Source organism: Uranotaenia lowii, chromosome 2 (genome assembly GCF_029784155.1).
Source record: "Uranotaenia lowii strain MFRU-FL chromosome 2, ASM2978415v1, whole genome shotgun sequence".
In the NCBI taxonomy this organism is placed as follows: domain Eukaryota; kingdom Metazoa; phylum Arthropoda; class Insecta; order Diptera; family Culicidae; genus Uranotaenia; species Uranotaenia lowii.
In genome coordinates, this window is record NC_073692.1 from 79,747,614 (window position 1) to 79,771,365 (window position 23,752).

The 23,752-nt window shown below is 34.2% G+C and overlaps 2 protein-coding genes across 2 annotated transcripts in view; one reads left to right on the top strand and one right to left on the bottom strand.

Moving 5' to 3' along the window:
* The first annotated feature begins 8,994 nt into the window (after positions 1 to 8,994).
* The window catches only part of LOC129745860 (zinc finger protein 236-like), a 19,488-nt gene continuing 4,730 nt past the window's right edge, over positions 8,995 to 23,752 (top strand). The window contains exon 1 of the mRNA XM_055739228.1: positions 8,995 to 9,200. The gene's annotated coding sequence lies outside the window, so the exon portion shown is untranslated. The remainder of the gene's footprint in view (positions 9,201 to 23,752) is intronic.
* Positions 21,717 to 22,821, bottom strand: LOC129745863 (cAMP-dependent protein kinase catalytic subunit beta-like). The gene has a single exon (XM_055739230.1). It carries the CDS (start codon positions 22,775 to 22,777, stop codon positions 21,728 to 21,730), a length of 1,050 nt encoding a protein of 349 aa, XP_055595205.1. The 5' UTR covers positions 22,778 to 22,821; the 3' UTR covers positions 21,717 to 21,727.

Consider the following 23,752-nt stretch of genomic DNA (forward strand, 5'->3'; position numbering starts at 1 on the left):
CGACAAGTTATATTGCAGATTTCGGTAGTGGTTCTTTGTGAATTACCGAATAGTTCGAATTTAAGTGTACATACGATCTCAAAGAGTAGAATGAAAATCAAATGTATGGAACAATAAAAGAATAGTTGAAAGAAAATCATCTCCGAGACGGAGATAAGCAGGATGGCCGAATGTGGAGCCATATCCTTGAGAAATGCAATATCAAGTAAATAAGAGGCTTGTTGAATTATATGCATCCCTAAGCTGGCTAGCCGAGTCCTGTAGTATGAGTGGAAAGTCATCGCTTAAGCTACAACCACAAAAGGTAACGACATTTCAGTCTGGATAGAGTCTTGGTCATGGCCGAAAGTGGTACCGGGTGAACGGCGGGCTCGGCTAGTTTAGTGTAAAAAAATGGATAGTACTGAGTTCTGCAGGTCCACATATTTAAATTTATTTATTTATGAGTTCAAACACCATTTCGCCCTCTCGAAAAATTCTTACTTGCAAAAGAGATATCTACACACTAAGATTGCAATTTTCCCTCTCGGGATACTGGCTCTCTGAGTCACAGGGGAATAGCTTAATTTTGACGAAATTCGAATGGAAACTTCCCCGAAAATCGTGTCACTTGATTACTCCTGTAATTCAGGATGAAATTACTACAAGTTCACAGTTACTCGAACAACCGTCCTGAATTCGAAACAGTTATGACCTGTATTACGTGGAGCTCATCAGCTATCGCGCTTTTATTGTCATGTCCTTTGTTTCTATCCTTTTCTATCGTGTGATAACTGTCACGTTTACTTTGCATGTTCTGGCATTTCTGGAAGCAAAAACTGGACTTGAGTAGTGATAAACAAGTTCACCATGGAAATAAAGCTTGCGGAAATGTAGTGCTGGACCCCGTTCTAATTGAATCATTAGATGCGCTGATTGTCGTCGTCTTTTACTTTTTATAAAAAAAAGGAGCTGTCTTAAAGTGGATCATCCTGCGCTCGACGTCGACTGGTCAATGTTGTCACCCGGGAAACCATCAAACATCATTAGATGGGAACAGCCGGTCCTCCCCTCGCAGGACATCATCACCCGGGGAAAATGCCTCTGCGGCTTATGGTAAAGACGTGAGCGGAATTTTAAAATTTCATACTTATTCGGTTGTGATAGTGAGGTGAGTTTGTAAGTGTTTTTTTGTAAATATATTTATTATGTTTAGGAAAAATAAAATTATTTGATTATATCTCTGTATCTCGCATTTTATTTTATTCAATCTTATTAAACATTTCAATGGGAGCAAAAACAAATAAAAAAAAAAACAAAAATAAAGCGTTCCGTAGCTACAGAAAAAAAAAATTTAGCTCCCTGCAAATCTGTTGCGCCGTTCAACAGTTACAAATCAAGCAATAGATGGCATTGTTTTTCGTCACTTTTTAACGGCTTCTTTAAAAGAGAGCACTGGAAATTTTACACAAGTTTATGATTTTTTTTTGTTTGAGCTTGTACATCAGTTCATCAGTGCTAAGTTTCAATTAATAATCACCCCAGAGGGCGCGGCACGCTGCCGCAGCCGCGCTAGCGCGGGCTGCAGCCTTCGTTCGTCCTCTCCCAACGAACATTCTGCCGTTGACCGCTGCCTCAAATTCGTGTTCCCCAAGGAATCGTCCTCTGTATATGAATACAGTTCGAGGCATGACCTAAAGAATGGAAAGGTAACCATTACTCATAAGTTTTTTTTTTTATGAAATGAATACTTGCAGACAACAGCAGTCTCACTGGATGCCACGTATAAGAGTTCGAAGTGAGGCTCCACGAAGGCTGCAACATAGGAGCACTTGGTGCAAGTGGAGGTGGAGGTGGAGGTGGAGTTGGAGGTAGAAGTGGTGATTCGTCTCTGGTGAGATCTATGGTCTCTATTTTCTCCTCTTTGACAGTTACCACCGCCGGTTCTGCTGATGGAGCTGATGATGCTGTTGGAGCTGATGAAAAGAAAACATTTTTTTTAATTTCGCAGGATTCTACAACCAAATTGCGTTGCAGGAAATGCAGGAATTGAATTGTTGTGAAATGTAGTTGTAAGTGTTAAAATTAGGTCAAAATAAAATTTATTCATAATGAAATTTGGTTTTATCATATAGTAAACAAAACAAAACAAAACATTCCTACACGCAGAAAAAGAATGGGGGATGGTTTCAACAAAACGTTTTGTTATTTAATTTTACAATTTCGATGCAGATTTTTTGATAACTTTCACAGAAATATCGATTGTAATTAATAACAAAATTTTATTATCTGTACACACACATTTTTTGCTAGTCAAAAATAAAATTTGATTTAATTTAAATTCAAAACTAAGTTTTATTCTTTATATGTGTAAACGATAAGTCGAAAAATGCAAAAAGAAAAAAAATTCAAAAAATTTGAGCACCCGACCCGACTGAACATGGATGGCCGACGAGCTTTGTGGCACAAAGCCGGACTGTTTTCGCAGGGCCAGTCACCGGTAAGATTCTGAAACTTGAGTTTTTTTAATCTTATAAATTTATTTTACTTGCAGAGAACCCCGGAATCGAGATTCAAACAATGGAATACGGAAACGGAATCGAACCGGATGTTCGGGAATCGGCACAGCTCCTCAACACCAGCAGATCCAGTCGCAAATGGGAAAAACGATACCTCCCATGTCAATGTTTTGTAGTTTTCCTGAGCGGATCATTGCTGTCCGGGTTGATGTTTGCGCTGCTGAATTATATTCCCAACTATCGATCTCTCCCTGTGGCTGGAAGTGGAGGACGGGTGGCGCCTTATCATTTACCGGATTCTGGGTTCCTGCAAATTGCCGACGAAGCCCGGGTCATGGTCGCCGGTTTTCGATTGTGTTGCTCCCAAGCCAGGCGGAGTCAATGATTGGTAGTGAAATCTCGGTTTAAATAGTAATAAATAAAGAAACATTCGAAAAAATCAAATATCAATCTGAATCTGAAAATATCATCAACTAACATTTTCTATCAAATTTATATGAAATACATTGAATCATTACAAATCAATCTTTCATTTTCAAAACCACGAAAAAAATGTGATTTTGATCCACGAAAACTAATTTTCTTTCGAAGCTTATTTTTGTCTATTTTACCCAAAATTTTATTATTTTCATGGCAAAACTATGGTTCATTTTCAAAAAGGGCCTATATTACTCTAAAACAAACGATAAGTTCAATTCCAAGTAGTCTTTTTTATCGATATAAACAAAAATATATTTCTGCTTTTTCCCAACCAAAATTTTTATTATTTTCATTCCAAATAGGGCTAATATTACAATAAATTTTTCTGCGTGTACTTGTTTCGATCTATTTAAACCTGTTTCGACCAACTTTCATTGAACACACAATTTTATGGGCGATGGGCGCACTCGCAGTCCCGGTATACGATTTCGCGTGTGTTATACAGAGAAAGCAATAGCCTTCACTCCGATTAGCTGTCATTCTTATGGAAATCTGTGTAAGAGTAAAGAGCAAGCTTTATTCTTTTTAGCAGGCCCAATCTGGGATTCAGTTCACCTTTGCCTTGTTTTCTGCCTCTCGCTCCCGTTTTGCAATAGTTCTGTTCAATTAAGTTTTGCGACCAAACTTCATAGAACAGACATTCACTAAGAAAAATTTCGGACTTTTCGAAAGAATTCCCGGCTTTTGCCCGTTGGTTTTCAAATCCCGTCTTTTTCCCGAATGGGTATGGCCACCCTGATTAACTCTTACCCCTAAGGCTTGAACAAATATCAATTTCTTCTTTTGTTACTCCCCCACCCCCCTCCCTCCCTTAGAAATTTACAAAAAACCCGAAGTTTGAAGTGGATATTCAAAAAACCGAAAAACTACATGACCAAAAAAAAAAATTTTTTTTACACAATTTCTTTATTTGAAAAATAAAAATTTTGGAAGATGAAATTTTTTTCACCTTTTGTGTTATTGATTGTATTGAATTATACGATAAAAATTACTTGATTTATAGGTTCTGTACAATTTCGTTGCATGCAAGCTTTCAAGCTATTTATTCGGATTTATTTTTTGCATTATTTTTTATTGTCCGAGTGACAAAAGAAGGATTTGAAATTTGTTCCGGCCTAACCTACAAATCAACTTACCGGAATTCCTCCAACCGGAAATATATAGCCATATTTGCGCTAAAGCGTAACAGCTCAAAAGGCTTAACACAAGCTCTAACCACTGATCCATTTTGATTTATACCCAGCCAACATGAAATCGTAAAAGAAATCATATACTATAGGCGATGGAATCGAAAAGTTATTTTTTCTCTCCTTAAGAAAAACCCCTTTAGAACTGTCAAAAGTTGGGTGAAATTATAGCTGCATCCCACTTGCTCTAATGCAAAACCATCACCCAAATTCGTCAGCGCTTCGATCGCCTATTGTTGTTGTGTTTTAATTTTTTTGCCAATGGACGATGGGCGCGCTCGCAATCTTGGTATACAATTTTTCGTGTGTTAAACAGAGAAAGCAATAGCCTTTACTCCAATTTCACTTATTAGTTGTCATTTTTATGGAAATCTGGAGTAACCCGGATCGGAAAACTGGACCGAAATCGGTTGGATTTCAGTCCGTTCAACCCGTGAATCAGTTAGAAATCTGACCAGAAATCCAACCTAATTCGGACGAATTCAGTGCTCTGGGGACACACTTTTACACAAATTTCCATAAGAATAACAACTATATAATCGGAGTGAAGGCTATTGCTTTCGCTTTTAAACACATGAGAAATAAAGCCCTAAAATAAAAGTGCGGCAGACAGTCACCGCGGAGTTCCAATCGAACTGTCAAAAGTCGTTCCAATCGAGCATAACCATTTTTACCTTTTCAAATTCGTGGGAGGTATTGTAATCTGTGTGACTGTGACTTTAATTTTTTTAATTGAAATTAATCAAGAATGCAAAGAAAATTTATTGGAGCAAAACGAAAATATGCACTTCATTTTTATTTTAACAATTGACACAACGGAGAGCAAATTAAATAATATTCACTAAATGAAAATCAACTTCACAATCTGCAACACAGATGCACATCATCAAGAAGTCATGCGAATGTCTACGTTATTGGCAGTGTTGAAAGATTATAGAAGCTTTTTCAGTGCTGCCAAATCGGTGAGGAATTCAGTCTGCCGCACTTTTATTTTAGGGCTTTAATGAGAAATCGTATACCGGAATTGCGAGCGCGCCCATCGACGATAGCCAAAGAATAAAGCTTTCTGTTTACTCTTTTTTTTATAATTCTTTATTTGAAACGGCTCTTACCTTCAGGTTTTAAGGAGCCAAACTCGTTTTTGTTTTAACAATTGTTTGCTTAGCTTAACACTTTGAGTTTAAAGAAAAAGATGATAGGGAAAGTAACTTGGGGTCCATTGGTAGTTGAATTAAAAACAAACAAAAGACTTTTAAGTAGATAATTACGAAATAAAAAAGAAAAAGTTCGAATTTTTTTCATTTATTATCGTAAGATTATCATATGAAATTATATAAGGGAAATATGAAAATATTTCTCTTTACTCTACCGGGATTGCACCCATCGCACCGATACTGTACTCCGGATCGGAGCGCGTCTGACAATCGGACCGATTACTGTCATAAGGCCGATGACATAGTGAGTGCGATGCGATGCGAATTGGCGGAAATTTTACGGACGCAGCCTATGCGAACTCGTGCGGCGGAACAAATTGACATCTGCTTCGCCGCGTTGAGTATGTCAGGTTTAAGCGATTCACATACATTTTCATCAAATGTGGTTCACCGCATTGAACCGCATTCGCCGCATCGCATCGCATCGTATTCACTATGTCATCGGCCTAAGAATGCTTGTCAGTTTAAAAACGTCCGATTTTCGTCCGATTTTCCGGACCGCTAAAAGCAGCGTCGAAAACAAGACTTGAAAGTTCAAATCGGTCCAGATTTTATTTGAATTCGGTCAGTTTTTCATGGCCGAATTGACGCGATGCGTCGTCTAGTTTCGAAACGTCACCGCGGTTTCAATCATATAGCAATCATATTTTTTTATATGTCATAATTTTTTTTACTGCTACCATTATCGACGTAAAGCGAATCAAATTTCTTACAAAAACTTTCTCAGGCAATACTATAGGTAGCAGCTATAGAGGGAAATCTGGAAATTTAGTCGTTGAGATATCTACCAGTCACGACAGTTTTTCCGATTAAATTTGTTTTAAGCAGAAATAAGAACAAAAAAACTTTTGCAGGCAATCATAATACCAGCGGGGAAACTTCGCAAGGCCAGCAGAACATGGGTTATTTAAATCCACTTCATTTACGGTGTCCGTCATACGAAAGTTCACCTGCATAATAATCGGATGTTTCGTGATATTTTATATGTTTATTATTTATATGTTTATAAATGTTATGTGTTATGTAGATGTTGAATAAAATGCATGAGAAATTCAAATAGTTAATAAATTTACAATGGCAGCCATATAAAATTTTGATTTAGAAAACGAACCTCTGGGATCTGACCGAATTTGGTCTGAAAATCCGGGCCGAATTCGGTCTAGAAATCCAGACAGAAATCGGTCTGGAAATCCGGACGGAATTCGGACCAGTTGTTTTGACAGTTTGTTTTTTGGCTACGCGTCGCACCCGTCGCACAGGTAGCACCGAAACAGGAGTTCAGCTAGTTTTCTTTTTTTGGGGTGTAGAAAAAGCAACATAATGAAATTTGCAGCAGGAACTATATGCTCTTTAAACGAAATCATTTTCTTTTGGCAATGTTACCTCATTTGGTACTCGTTTTGTATTGAGCCACTGATTTTGTTTGAGACAAAAAGCAAACATTATTTAGTTGATTGAAGAGAAAGCAATAATAGTTCAGTTAACATTTGCCGCAGGATTTCCGTATGATGTGTTAATTTATGATACCATTATAAGCATTTCAAATCTAATTAATCGAAAGTATCACCACCCATCTTCGTTCGAACATTGCGAAATTCTAGCATGTAAACATCGCGTCATTTCTGCCAGGATAGGACTTCAGTACCTACTTCCGAAAATATTTGAAAATTGGAATAGCTTCTTAATATTGAATTTATCTTCTTAGACAGAGCCAAGTAATTGCATGGATGTTACCCGGACACCTAAGAATTCGAAGAATTTAAGGGAATAGCAAAAGGCATTTAAAAGCAACTCGATATCAAAATTTTTTAAATTCTTCAAGTATTCCTCCCTACTATTATACTTATTACAGATATCCGATAACACCATGCGCCAATTTTTCACTAATCCTACCGAGATAACAATTTTGTGAAAGAAAAAAGAATACTGAACGAATTTTTAAATTTGTGTTCATTATCGAAATTTATTCTAAATTGTAAAAAAAATTCAATTTAGTCTTGATGTAGTGAATTTCATGTCGACAAAAACAAACACAGGCCAAAAACTGAAAAACCATACAATTATTTTAATACCCGATTGAGTGACTGAAAATAAATTTGGCTTTGAGCGCATTTTTCATTCGTTGAAGGTACTATAGTCTGAGCGTGTAGAAAAAAATGGAAAAAATAAAAGTACCGGTAACGACATCTGGTGGTTCTTAGCTAAGTTGCAAAAATGACGTCGTTTATTTTGAAATCACGGTTGGTGTTTTTACACACGGTTGGGGCACCAGCCCGAACTCTGGTTCTCTGTGGATAAACCACATAAAGATATACCAACTCATAAACTATAGTCGCAACTTTTTTCCATTTATAATATTTGTAGTCTGGTCAACATATTTTATATGAGAAATACAAATTTTAAGATTATTTTGATAACTTTTCCAGCAGTTTTTTGTGAATGCTTAATATGTTTCTTACGACGTAATGAAAGCTCACCCGAGAATTATTGATTATCATGAACTTTTCCAGCAAAGGTGGGAGCGATGGAAGGCGACACGTATCAACGTGAAATCGTCTTCAGCGAATTTTACTATTTGGCTCGAAGAAACTCTCTTGTCAACTGGCAGCGCAAATGGGACGAGGATGACCAGGGTCGGTGGTTCCACTCGATTATCCCAAAGGTAAGCCTTAAACCATGGTTTAATAGATTGAACTTGAGTCGGGATTTTATTCGTATATTTTCCCGTCTCATGTCCAATCATTGTTCCCTAGACGCGGTACTCTATCGTTTTGATATTGCTGGCAGCAATCTATGTGGTTGTGGCCAAGGTTACCATGACATCGAGCATATTGTTTGGTCGTGCGAGGTCCATCTTGTCGCCAGAACGAATTTTATAGACTCCCTTAGGGCCCGAGGAAAACCACCCTATGTTCCAGTGAGAGATGTGCTGGCTGTGATAGACTTGGACTACATGTTCGAAATATATCTTTTCCTAAAAGCTATTGATCTTCGTCTATAATTCTTTTTATTTTCACATTTCCCTATCTATCTTCTATCTTTTCTTCAAAAAGTTAACTATAGATATAAGCACACAATTGTAATCAAACAAAACGAGTTTGGCTCCTTAAAGCCTAAAGGTATGAGCCGTTTCAAATAAAGAAATTACAAAAAAAAAATGAACTTTTCCAAGGTACAATTTAGAACAATTAACCTCAACACATGAGACTGTTGCTATTAACTCGGTGCACAAAAATACTAGCCAATAAAAGATTATATTTTCGTATAAACAATTGTTTTTGATGACTTTTTGTTAAGCAACTAAAACGACTAAAACTGAATCGTTTTCAAGTTTTGAAATTTGAGTTGGAAATATCCATCATTTTTCGAACTTTAATATTTAATGTTATAGAAAAAAATTCTCCAAAATCTTTCTTTTTTAGTACGAAAATGCGTTGGGAGGTGATTTGACATCTACCAAACAAAAACGATCGACTGATGCATCACTATCAAAATATATCAGATATCTGTTTACGAACGCACCAGCCGCACCAGAAGACAATCGCAGCGAGAAACTCAAATAAATAATTTCATATTACAAAAAGTTGTTTGTTCTCAATTATGGAGAAGTTTGAAATTTTCTATCACAGAGTGTAAGCACATACATGAATACAAACTAGCCTCTGTGAGAGAACAAGAAGCGTTGAAATACTGAAATTTTCTCATAAATTGTGCTGATTGAGCTAGCTTATTGTGCTATAGAAAAGTGCTATAGTGCTATAGAAAAGTGCCAGAAATTCATCCGCTGTGCAGGAAATTCTTCTAATGTGCAGAGGCTGGCAGTAAGTGTGGTGGAAAGTGTAAGAAAAATCATTCTCCAAGAGAATTAATGATCGTTTCATACGGGTGCTCGAAAGAAAGGAATTTTCATTCCACTTCTGCTGCTGCTGTAGACTAACAGCAGTTTTCCGCCCACTTTTCTCGAAACAAGCGAAATACTTGTGGGCAAATAATTATTCGTCCTTTATTGAAGTTCGGGAAAGTGAGTCGGTGTGTTACACAAAAGTAAATTTTTTACTAGCGAGTGCAGGATAGCGTTCCTGAAATTAACCAGAAAAAAGTGAAAACTGTCCTACTTCAGTAGCCCACCCAAGGTCTGGGACAACGAGCAGCACCCATTTTTCAAGTCCGTCCGACTCTTCCCCCCTTATCGACCTTCACGGTTGTATTGTTGCTTGGAAGAAGCCCAAAAAAAATATTGAAACGGTTTATCGCGGAAACATACTAGCAGCAGCAATATGGTGCAGAAGTACGAATCTCCTGTTCGGATTTACAAATACCCCTTCGAGCTGGTGATGGCGGTGAGTGCTTATTTTTATTCTATCATTTTGAGCATTGTTAATAATTTTTGAACCCTTATGATTGGATTAGTGATATTTCATGAAATGAAAAGGCTATGTGTAGGCATACTTAATTCAGAATTCATCCATGTTCGAAGAAACTGGAAACAAAATGCGAATTTCATTGCTCTGGTTCAAGGCCAACACGGGCCAGATAAGTAGTGTGCCGGAGATATTCATCTCAATGCAAGCTACATTTGGGCCCGAGTTTACTATGTGCACTTGTGTAAAGAAAAACCTTAAACAAACCGACCGTTGTTGTTGAATTTATTCTCACATTCCAGCAAACAAAACAACTATCAGCGCAAACAATTCATTTTAAGAGGGTGTCCATGTGAAATATTTGTTACCCACACTGATGAAACGATTGCCAGTAATATCAAAATATTTGCTAGTTTTCAAATATCAATAATGTTTTAATTTTTCACTTCGGGCTACCAACGGGCGTTTAAAGTCCGAAAATGGTGAAAAAAATGCACATGAGAGTCCACCTTTCAAGATCACACTTAACTTTTGCGGATTTCTCGGTTGAAACCTTACCTTTTTTATTTCTTTCTTAACAAATAAAGAAAATGAATGTAAAATTTCGTCCAATGTTTAAAAGGTTTAATATAAAAGGAACAAGACGAGCGGGGGCGCAACGAGCGAGGTGGTTAGACCAAGTGGAGCGTGATCTGGCGAACGTGGGGTGCCCGAGAAATTGGAGAACGGTTGCTATGAACCGAGTGAATTTTAGGAATTATGTTCGTCAAGTTATGTCGTGAGACGGAATACTATGTAAATAAAAATAAAATAAAAGGGTTGATATGGACGACCCCTGACCCTGAATCGAAAACCTGGAATCGATTGCTCGTCCCTCAAAACTCCTTTGCGGAAATTTTCATCTCAATACAATGTATAATAACGCCAATATCGCAAAAACATCAAACAATTGATATGGACGACCCCTGTTCCTAATTTTGTTACCTAGAATCCATTCCTCCACAAAACACTCACGTGCTTTTCAATTTAATAGTTATTAATGATGTGTTTTACTCAAAACTTAGTAATTTAAAACCCAATATCACAAGAACTAGATTTGACATAATCTGATAAATGATTCGAATTCAGGACGGCACCACCAATTTGTGAAACAAAGGCTTTACAGGTTTGAAAATATGTACATATCATGTTTGTACTGTAATCTGTATTTTATAACTTAGCTCATAGTTTGTGGAATTTCATGTACACTGTTGAGTTTTTTTGATTGTTAAAATTTTATTTGTACACTTTTCAACTTGTTTTTTGCATAAATCCTTAAAGTCAGTTTTAGCTAAGCATGTGTCTGAAGAAATCTATAAGATTTGTTTTCCTGATACAAGGGTTGTTTTCAAGCCGACATTCCAAAAAACGTTATAACTCTATTATTAACTGGAACAGTTATCTAATTTTCATAGTTCTGCATAATAAAGTTTATCCACTACTGAATGAAAAATGAAAACGTTGAGATTTTTTTTAAAAGGAAATACTTTTATTGCCAGAAAAAAGATCTGTTTTTCAATAATTTTAATTGTTAAAAAAATGTACGAGATCAGTATTTTTTAAATTATAAATATAGTTTGCAATGTTTGACAGTACTGAAGCATGCTAAAAATATTTAAAAAAAAGTTCAGAACCAAATATGGAGTCGTATGCAAGAGCGGCTTTATAAATGTTTTTTTTTTTTATTTTTTACGGCTACTACAAAAAATTACATTGTTCTTTTTTAAATTTCTTTCGAAATTTGCAATTTCAATGTATTAAAATGTTATTTTGAACTCAAAATCCATGAGTGCTGAAGTTCAGATTTTTTTTTAATAGTTTAGGTGGTTTAATGTGAGTATCAATAAATTTAAATTGCAAAATTTAATTTCACTACGTTTTGAAAATCAAAAATAATTGGTTCTTATTTTTATTGATTTATGATACTTTTGATTTTATTATAATAAATTTAGAAATCATCTTTAAAATTCCTTTTGCAATTTTTTTCTATATTCATTCTGAAACTTAAATTTCTTAGTTTAAAACAGAAAAAAACAAAGGGTGAATTTGAATGGAATAAATGTTTGAATTTTGGCTATATCTCAAACTTTGATATGCTGTTGAATAATCCCCAAAACTGTTTAATAACTGTTTAACTCTGTAACTTGTTGCCCATATTTTTTAACTTTTTAAGTCAGAATTCAAGATGCAAAAACAATGTTTGGTGAATGGTTTCTTATTAGTTATTCATTACAACGAGTTGCAAAATGTTTATTTTTTAGCACGAGTCGTAAATTAAATCAACGGGCTTGCCAAATTGGATAATAACGTCGAGTGCTGAAAAAAAATCGAGTTTTGCAACGAGTGGCATACACAATTTTATGAAAATTTTGAAAATCCTTCGAAAATCCATTAATTGACCTACAAAAAGTGCGTCTTGCAAATAACCAATGACTGAAAATTTGTGATGAAGTAGATCTTGGACTGTACTTTTGCAGACAAGAAATAGTTTGGGATTGAAAATTATCGCTTTTCGATTACTTTTTCAGTGTCCCAAAGTTAACTTTTTAGCACTGAATTATTTAAAATACAATTGTAATAACTATTCAAAAATAGAATTTGATTTTTTCTTGCAAATATTTAATTTTCAATGTATTAAAAAATCTGTACTGAATTCTAAAGAATATATTTTTGGAACTTAGCTTAAACAGAAGACAAGTTCTTCGGAAAATGGTAGGATCAACTAAAGTTATCATGAATAAAAATAATTCCTTAATTATATTTGTTCATAATTACCCAGGTTTATATGGGGTAATCCGTACCCTAGGCTGTAATGGGTCACGGCGACGGCGTGCATTACTGTGTTTATGGAAGTTGAAGGTTTGGAAACAGACTCTAAACTAACATAAACCTGAGAGGGCGGTTGCACGTAGCCTTATTCGATATGAGATCATAGAAAATAAATTAAAAGGTGATTCAATATCGTATACTTTTTCTTTGATGATCCATGTTGATAAGGTGAATGGGAGTTGAAACACTTGCCCTCCCTTCCGTTGGACAACAACAGCATTGCGCAGTGGAAATATCACAATTTGTTGTTTTAATGTTGATATTTCCACTTTTCCATTATGCGCAAGTTAGATTAGAATAGACAGTATTGTAAATGAATGATAACTGCCAAAATTAGATAGGCAATTTAATTGTACAAGAATTAGATGGATGAGGATGTTAACAATTGGCATGGTTAGGTATTCAATGTTCAATGTGCTTCTAGGCAAGGTAAAGTAACAGTTTCCTTCTCCCCAATGCTCTAGTAAGCGTGCATTTGCGGTTTATTAATTTCGAAGGCTTATTCTTAAATCAAGCATTTTACAAGAACTAGAGGCTTATTGGATTAAGGTGCTGTTTAGATAGTTTTCTGTCAAAAATATTTCCTTTGCGTTTCAAAACTTTTTGATAGAATTGTCTATTTTTTGGTTAGGTATGAAATTTAAATAATGAAGTAAAAGATAGATAATAGCACAGCAAAATAATATTGGAGATTTATAAATAGGAGTGAAATTTATTTCATCCGAAAAAGATTGAAGAAAGTTGTTCTGTGAAGTTGTAAATGTTCGAGATTTTAGAAGAACAGCATAGTTCTTTCTCGTTTTAATACTTTTTTATTGTAGTTCGATCTTATAGCTTGATTAGGTTTGAAATTCAAATAAGGAATGTAGAAGATAGAAGGTATGATTCTGATAAACAAGAACCTACTCGTCCAGGAAAATAATATCGGGGTTTTAAAAATTGACATTCATTTTAACCAAACCAAAGATTGAGGAAAGTTGTTTGAGAAGTTGTTCAAAATTAGCAATGAGGTTTTAGAACAACAGCATCGCCATTTGCATTATGGTTTAAATCCTGTTATTTTGATAAGTCAATGATAGTACAAAAGATATTGAACATGCAATTCATAATTGTATCTCTATATTATTTTTTAATTTCCAAAACATTTGGTACACTTATTATTTGTGTTTAGCGAAATTCTATTATTGGTGCATTGAGAGATAGCTTCTTATCTAGATGTTTTGTTCTGAATTCGAAAAATATGTTTTTTTAGTCAATCTAAAACGATAATAAATTCAAAGTTATTGCATCGAGTAAGGTTAGGTGGCAGGTAGGGATAACTCAACTACGGTAAGATAGTGAACCCTTCTGACAATGATATCGAGACGTAAGCATATGATAACTTTTGCTACCATACTGTTACTGCTCGGTTGAATTGGAGGTTGGGTTAACTCGAAGCTCATGTAGGGCCCAATTGTCCCAGTCCGTCGAGCACTATCTTAACGCTTCCCTAAACTGGTGCTTCAGAACCCTCGGGCTCTGTTGCCGCTATCCTACTCTAAGCTATTCTACTCTCATGTAAATTTTCCTCTTCTGTCCCCCGATCTGTTTTTCCTTTCCGGGTCAGCCAGGTAGCTCATAAACCCATACAAAAAAAAAAAAAAAAAATTATATTTGTTCATAATTACCCAGGTTTATATGGGGTAATAATAAACACTGTTAAGATTCTTGTTACGTAAAAATTTTTAGTGTTGGCGATATTTCTAGAGGAATCTTAACACTGCGTCTAGATACGATTAGTGGTCTTTAAATTTTTTCCCTTTATTGGTCATTGGGAATTTTTGTATTCACAAACGAACAAAAAAACTTGTTCATACATTCTAATTTTCACAGATTTTAGAAACTGATAAAGTTATGTACAGTAGTTTTTCGATTTTATCAATACTCGCCATATTCACGCTCGATTGTTATTGGTTACGGTGTCACGGTTATTGTTTCGATTTAACACGCTTTTTTAGAAATCATTCAGAAACCATTTCCAGGACCATAATTTTCTTTCAAAAGCGTAGATCGTCTTTGTTCATGATATTTTTTATGGTTTATGTTATGGTATACAGGTATTGAATAATATGAAAATACCATTGAACTGCTTACTTTAGCTGTATAGTGTAAAAATCGTCATTTGGATTTAAAAACACTTGTTATAATCAACATCAGTATTCTCAGTAGCCGCTCTAAAAAAGTCAACTTTTTTGGTTATGTGAATCATTTAAAGATGTGGGTGAATATAAGCGTTTTTGAAAATGACATGTGTCTCTAATTTCTTTATTTAATTTGTTTTTTTTTTGAAAGGTCTCGTGCGCAATCCTGATTGAACAGCCTTTAGTATTGTTTGAATAGATAATTTTAGAAGACCAAAATGAAATTGTGCTGGCTTTGCCTTAAAATGTGTAAAATGGACTAAGATTTCTGTTATTCTACATATGAAAAAAAGGATTATCTGTGCTCATAAAACAATTTCGAGAAACACACTTCAAAAGTCTAAGTTAAGAAAATTTCGAAATATTTTTCGAAAAGGTAAACTTTCTAGTTAATCAATGGTGTGAAGATTAAAATATTGGAATTTGAAATTGACAGAAGAAAATTTTTGTTGATGCATTTTTCTTTGAACTCTTTTTTAAAATCGACATTAGAGATAACCACTGTTAAACTTAATAATTCATTTTAATTAGATGTAGACTATCAAATTGATATTTTACATGTTTTTATTTCAAGAAAAAAATATAATAATAGCTAGGGTAGAATAATTTTAACTGAAATCAATACATTTTGTTTAGTAATTTTCGATATAATTACATCTTGTGATCAAAATTTATTGATACAGGGTTGCTAGCGAACCGGGAAAACCGGGAAAACCGGGAAAAACTTTGGAATTTCATCACGTCACCGGGAAACCGGGAAAAAACCGGGAATTTCGGCACCTCACCGGGAAAATTGACATTTTTGAAATTTTTTTACAAAGTTTCAAAAATATTTTTAGAATTATTTCAAAATTTAAGAGTATTTTTGAGAGTCTCGATATAGATTTATCTCACTATCGCTTATTTTCGTTCATTAATAAAATAAGCGTTTATGTTAACACTTATTGCGGAGAAAGATGAGTTATCTCGATTTTTCGCTCTCCGCTTACAAGCATAACTCAAATGATATTAATTTAATAATGAAATTATTATCGACAAATCTAAACACAAAACTGTACTTTTTTCCTCTCTTAAAGAGGTTTCTAACTTAACCAGGTTCTCTTTTATAGATGGTCAGCAACATACAAACGAATTAAAGTGATCTAGGAATTCAACTATTCAATATGTATTTGATAAAAATCCACCTCACACCAGTTGATGCATCAGTTCGAAGTTTTCTGAGTAAGTTTCAATAAAGAGGAGAGAAAATAACACAAAAGTGTTATTTTCTCTAACTTCCTTGATCTAGTCAGGTAAACGACTCTAGCTTATAGAGGTATTACACTCTCACTTGAAGAGGTTTAGTAAAATTATTTTATGCAAAAAGCAAATAATTTGGCAGCGTGAGACGTTTTTAAGCAGAGTTACACCTCTTTTCCATCAGAAAAAAAAATTGGTTTTTCAATTTTGTATTTCGTTTTAATTGGTCTGAGGAAGGAAGCATTACATCGCAAGTGTTAAGTTTTTAATTCATTCTACGTTAAGCTGTTGCTTATAGTTTCCGAAATGTAAGGTCTTAACGCTGATAAAAATTAATATCTTACACTCAAACAATCAAACCTCAGCCCTGTTTTATACATGGTTTCTATATTTTCACGAATCTTTAGTTCAAATGACTATTACTACAGTTATTCATTGTTTTGTTTAAAAGAAATTTTTTTTTGAAAATCATGTCTTTGGATTTGTACAAACAAAATTTAACTGAATTTAGAAAATAACTAATTATTTTTCGGCAATCTGATCATTTTAAGTTTTGTAAGACAAATCCCCATTCAAGTTGATTTTATAGTATGTTTCGATGTATTGTTAACATACTTCTATAAAAATTATACTTTTTTTCTAGAACTCAATAGAAGTTCTAGAAAATTTATATTGGCTGAAAAGTACTAACATTACAGTTTCAAAATCAATTTAACCGGACTTTTTTTTGCAAAATTTTTGAAATTGTGGAGAAAAACAACGATTAGATGCCCAGTTCGTTAGATTTGTTTTAAAATAAATCATGAAAGCCTGTAAATTTGAATCGAAAAGACTACGTGTTACAAGACGCCGGAATGTTTGCCATGATTTCTAATCGGTTAACAAGTTTTGGGATACAATTATTAGAAATTTGAAGCCTTTTATATTGATTTTTTTTAATTCGCCATGATTTTAAATCAAAAAACGAGTATAAAAAATATCGGAAAAATCATCATTTATAACCGGGAAAAAACCTGGGAAAAACCGGGAAAAACTTTGGAATTTAAAAACGAAAAATCGCTAGCAACCCTGTTGATACAAAACATTTCCACCACTGAAAAAATTATAAGTTATTGATTAAAGACAATAAAAATACTTTTTTCCACTTAAATGTTTAGTTTTGCCAAATTCACGGTTTCGCCATATTCACGGTGAAATCCTTTTCGACCGTGATAAAATCGAAAAAGTACTGTATAACGGTTTATTTCCAAGATCTTGACGGTTATTAGTATTTTAAAAACTAAAGATAAGTCTAGATCAGTGGTTTTCAAAGTGGTTCCTACCGCCCCCTTGAGGGCGTTGAGGACTTTTAGGGGGGGGCGCTGAGCTCAACTTTGAAATTTGAAGAGCGTTAGAAGAGCTCAGGGGGCGGTGGGTTCATTTTTATTCTCCTATTTTCACAAATTACGAAACAGCTTAGAATTGGAATGACGACGAGAACTTTCAATGCCCAACGATGAAACGACTTTGAAGAACTCTGAAAACCAAATAATAGCCAGGTTAAGGAGAAATATCTGTAAACTCACAGAGTTGTTAGGCAAGTTTTTGTCTCTGTAAGTCACAATCTTAGACAGATTATTTTTAAATTGTTACAGATTTCGCATACGATTTGAATAAGTATTGATCTGGTTCTGTAAGTTTACTTTGGGTAATACAAAGCAAAACAAAACTTTTGGATAGCAATGCATGATAATCTTAAAAATGAATTGTTTTAAAAAAATTGGCAAAAATTATTCTATATAGAATCTGTGCAAGAAGTCGTCACAGATTTAATCATTGACTTTGGAAATGAAAAAGAAGGATGCTAACAAGCCAAAAAAACTTTTGTTTTTTCATGATTAAACATCAAAAATTATTCGATTTTCACTAAATTGTCGGAATTAGTTCTTAGAACCCATGTAAAGTTTTTAGACTTGTTATAAAAACAGTACTCAAATTTAGTCTGTAATTGTGATAAATAAATGTTTAATAATTTATTTAATCAAGAAATAATACTATGTATTATACTTTTTATGCTATTTCACTGAATGAATAGTAAATATTTTGTGAATTATAAAAAGCAAATTAAATTAGTTATGAATTCTGATTGCCAGAATTAAGATAGGCGGCTTGCTATTAGTTTTTTTTTCAAGTTTAAGTTTTTGTCCTGGAATATTAACATTTTTCAATTTTAGTCTTGGGGTTTGAAGCCATTTGATTTTGAATGAATTTTGAGTTTTGTCTTGTTAGAATTTATGGTTATGCGTTGGATTTTCGATCTTCTCAAGTCAACCATAATTATTTTTAAATGTGCTTCATTGAACGTTTCAAATTATTCTGCAATAATATTTCAAAAGCTTATGGTTTTTCAACGATACCAATTCGCATTCTTCTAAATTTTTCTCATAAATTTGCTAAGGGGGCGTTGTGTTCAAAAATTTAGCAAAAGGGGGCGGTGAAGGAAAAAATTTTGAAAACCACTGGTCTAGATAATCAAACAATGCGTAAGAATAAGTGTTCATAATTGCCCCGTGATTTAAAAACATGAGAAATTATTAACAATCCTCTGTGAATCAGTATGATAAATATTTGGCAAAAATTTATATTACACTTGAAGATGCATTTATTACTGACTGTAAAACGTCTGAAAACAGCATTTTTACTGAATTTACTGTGACAAGGGAGTTACATGATTGAACGCCCTCAGAACAATTTTAAATTCTAGAGACGTGGATTTTGAGAGCTTTAGTAACACAATTTATATCTGGAACACATCAAAAAATTTGTAAACATGATTTAAATCCTCATAACGATTTTGTTTAGGATGTTTTTTCTATCATTTATATAAACGCGAACGAAACCTTAAAATAGAATCGAATTCCTCTAAGTGTTCAATTATTTGAGTGTTATGAAACAACCAAATCAATGAAATAAGTTGATAATTTTTCTATATACCGACGAAAATGGACAACCAATATCTGGAAAACATTGAATTTTCGTCCGGGAAAACCGGGAAAAACCGGGAAAAACCGAGAATTTGAAAATGAAAAGTTGTGCATATATATAGCATATATCGAGAAATTATTATGCAAAGGATGACTTATTTTATAAGAGAGGTTGTTTGCGTTCGAATATTTGACATGACTCGAAAACTCATCTAACAAATAGACCCAAATGTGGCACATGACTTTATTTAGATACTAATAATGTTCATATGATAGTTCGTGAATCCTTCCCACTTTGGAAAACCGTGGAGAATCCATACCTGTAAAACATACGTTTTAGCATAATGAAAGAACCCAAGGGCCAAGAAGCTTTAATAACAGCTTAAATAATATTAAAATTTTAGATTTAAAAAAAAACCAATTTAGAGATCAAGTTTCTGTAATCGAGCTGCAACCCTAATTTTAAAGTTGTTGCTTTGAATAATTTTAAAATTTGATTCAAAAAATGCCTACAAAAACAAATAAAAATTTGAACAGGGTCTAGCAAAGCACACCGGATCAGCTAAAAATACATAAAAATAACCATTTTGTTATTTTTGGCATTTTTTTGTCGTTTTGGTTATTAAAATTTTTCTCAAAAAAAAATCATTTTAACAATTTTCTCGGTTTTGTCGTCATTTTTTGTCATTTTTTAGGTTTTGGTAACATTTAATGTTATGGTCATTTTCGTCATTTTAGTAATTTTTTTTAATGTTTTGAAATTTTATCTTTTTCTGCAGCTTGTGTCAGTTTTGTTTTTTTTTTTTTTGTCGTTATTAAAAAACATACCAAGAAGAAAATTTAAAAAAAAAATGAAATTTTAATTTTCCATCGAATCACATCAGCAGCGTTCAAATCGTGTCGGAAAATTAAAATAAAATTATGTTAGTTTTTATTTTCCCTAAAAAATCATTTAAGGAAACAAAAACTAAAACTACTCAAAGAGGAATTTGAATTTTTATTTGAATAAGCAATTAATGCTAATAAATTCGGTTGAAATTTTTTAAACAATTCTGAGTAGATTTGACTTATCGTGACTTCTTCATTGAATTTACGGCAGGCTCGAATAAGTATATCCAAGAAAATTTGGAATAAACGATAATCCAAGTTGTTGTTGTTTCGATTATAGTCGTATTACCATCTTTATGGCATTCGCGACTTTATATCAACGTAGGTGTTGGCGGACACTTATTCGAAACAACTGTGTTCGATTACTCTTGGGCTCGAACTCGAGGACATCGGCTCAGAAAGCACCTGACTTACCAACTGAGCTATATCACTAGCCAATAATCCAAGTACAAAGCTATAATTGACAGCATTCTTCAGCAAGATTTACAATGAAAAATTCAAAGATACATTTAAGATGATTTAAATTTTTTTACATTAAGTTTTTGGTGATTGTGTAGCTTTTCCAACATAACTTTTGGATTTTTTTTTTATAAATTATCCAACATCATTTGAAAAATTTGACAAGTTTGTTATTGTATAAATTTAAAAATAACTATTCGGTAGAATACTTAGCTAAACTATTCGGCTTATCGGTTTTTCTTCAGACATCATATCGCTGACAGAATGGTTCCGAATCGATTAAAGCATAAAGTGGCTATGACCCTTTTTATTACCTCATATCTACGAAAATTCTTCTTTTAGCCACAAAGATAACATCATCGTTTGGGCTTCGTACTTACCTGCATGCATACATAGTGTAGATACATATAAATAATGCGCATGGAGAGGCCATTAAACCATTTGATAATTTTAAGTGCGGTTCCGAATAGACTTGAACTAGAGACCTGCGATTTAAAGGCCCTTGTGGCTGCTATTTTTTTGTAAAGGTATAGGTACAGCCGAGGAAAAGTTTAGCTCGCGTGCCGGCGGTTTGTAGTAATCGGTTGAATAAAACGTGGATAGAAAAAACATCAACTAACATGCACGAATGCCGCTAGTTGAGTTGACGTCTCCAAGCCACAGACTTGGGGAGGAACTGAAAAAGTGGGGCTGACGGGGACTGTAGCTACGGTAAGCTCTCAGCTGAGCTGTGTTGTCGCCGAACGGTCTCGTCGAATTGCATCACCGCAAATCTCAGAACAAGTTTACGCATTTCAAAGGAAAAACTACGATAAAATAGCTACAGAATGGCATCGAAGGACGTTAGGGCTAGTTCATGAATGAGGTTACGCCATTTTAACCTAAATTTTGATTATCAATGGCAATGAATTGAAATAGGTTATGGCACAGTTTGGTTATTATGAAGATATTAAAATTTGCTTCTTTTTTATACATAAAAATTACATCATTTTTTGCCTTCAACTTCGGCTTTTCGCTCAAATAATAATATCGATAATCATATCCACGATCGTATGACGTCGTCAATAGAAAATACCTTAAACTACTCGCAGCAGGTGCCGTCATTTTGCAAACAACTTCCTCAGCGCTAGTGTTCGACTAAGATATTATGTTTCGCAATTCCCACATTATACACGCGTCGGAACTTGTTCGAATGGCTTGCATAAAGTTTCAATCACCGACTCCCTGGCGAAATAGAGCTCGATACTTACTTTAGATCAGTTAATGTATTTACGTTCAACCGATTTACAAATCAAAAAAATTTAGTCTTAAAAAATCAATCTTTTTATAACATTGAATGCAATACATTGATATACAAACATACAAAAAGAGAACCAACGTTAAGCGTATTCTAGAAATCGGCAAATTCCTTCACAAATTGGCATTTGGATGCAACTTTCAAATTCCTTTCTTCGTAATAATCAAAACGAGATGTATCTCCTTGACCGCTGATTTTCGGTAGAAATGGAGCCGTTACTTCCCCATTCAGCATGGCGATCCAGTTCGTTCCTTTGAACCACGGGTGACCTTTAATATCGCTTGTTCCATCCTTCAAATTTCCAAACCTTCGGGACAAATCTACCTGAAGGATGTTTTTCACCAAATCTCTAAGATCGGCACTGAAATCGGCTGGAAATCGAAATTTTCCTTTACATATTTTCTCAAACATTTTCATTTGATCCACGGAATAAAAAGGGGTATATCCGGCAACCATTTCGTACACGACAACACCGTATGTCCACCAGTCGATGCTCTTGCCGTATCCTTTAGATTGGAGCAGTTCCGGTGCCAAATATTCGGGAGTGCCACAGAGCGTCCACGTCCGATCTCGAATCATCTTGCAAAATCCAAAGTCCGCTATCTTAACGTACCCTTTATGATCAATCAGAACATTTTCGGGCTTCAAATCTCGGTACACCAAATTTAAATAATGCAAGTATTCGAGTGCAAGCGCTATTTGTGCTGCATAAAATTTTGATTGATCCTCACTAAACCGCTTATTGGATCGTAATAACGAATACATTTCACCTCCGTTAATGAACGGCATCACCAGATAAACGAACGAATTATCCTTGGCACAGGTCTCCAAATGAACAAGAAATGGGAAATTCACGCTCTGAAGGATCCTTTTCTCGTTGATCGTGTGTTGTATCTGCTTATGCTGTACGATTTGGGCCTTAGATAAAATTTTCATCGCGTAGTATTGATCGGAATTTTTCTTGCGGATCAATTTTACAACACCGAAAGCGCCTGTTCCAATTATTTTCAGTATATCGTAATTGTTCAGTGATGAAAGAGTGGTCTCTTTGGATGCATTATAACGTTTCTCGAATTCAGTTTTCAATCTATTCAGAATCTGTTTGTAGTCGCTGCCACTCGAGAACAAGCCTGAACTTGTCATTTTTGTTTTACTTTACCGAGGCAAAACAGTAGCAATCTTCGCAGTTATCAACAATCCTTATAAACTTGGTTACTAGGATGTCAACATATTGTACTTCTGGATGCTGATTCAGACTAATCCAAAGATTTCCCAGTAGACGATGGAAGCGCTGCCCAATTTGGGTGATAATTTTGCATTAGCGCTAATGAGATGCAACTAAAATTTCACCCAACTTTTAACAGATCATATGGGTTTTTGATTGATTGATTGATTTATTTATAGAGGCATTAAATATTTAGCTCATTCGCCTCTTCTCATATGGGGTTTTCTTAAGGAAAGAAAGAATAACTTTTCGATTCCATCGCCCATTGGGTTTATAAAATCAGTTAAAATCTGGGTTAAATTTTGTCTACATTTCACTGGCACCCATGTAAAACCTAAGAGATTATCACAAACAATCGAATTCAAGATCCGCTACAGAAATAAGAACCATATTTTACTTCTATTTACTATCCTAGCCAGCTTTCAAATTCCAAAATGAGATCCAGTCATCCAGCCAGCAAGAAAACTCAAAAAAAAAAGAATGTGATTTAAATTCTTGACCGACCATCTTACCTAGTAAGGCTGGCATAAAAAAGACACACATTTTATTATAAGTAGGCATTTTTGGCAAACATGTATGAATCTTGCAGATTGGCTGTAATGTTCGTAGCCTTTCTTATTGAAAGCGGCTTTTAAAACCATAAGACTCATACCACCTTATATTAAGCTTGCCAGATTTCATCCGGACTAGCCGATATTTGATACAAAATTTGGGAAAAATCCGATATGTTCCGATTGCCCTGATTTTGCGCAAATTTATTCACATTATCTGCAAAATAAAAAATAAAAACAAATTGAGTTTTTATATTTTTTTTTTAATTTTTGAGTCTGAGAACGAATTTAATTAGCAAAAGTTAAAAAAAAAAAATAAAAGGATTTATGGAAGCCTAAAAT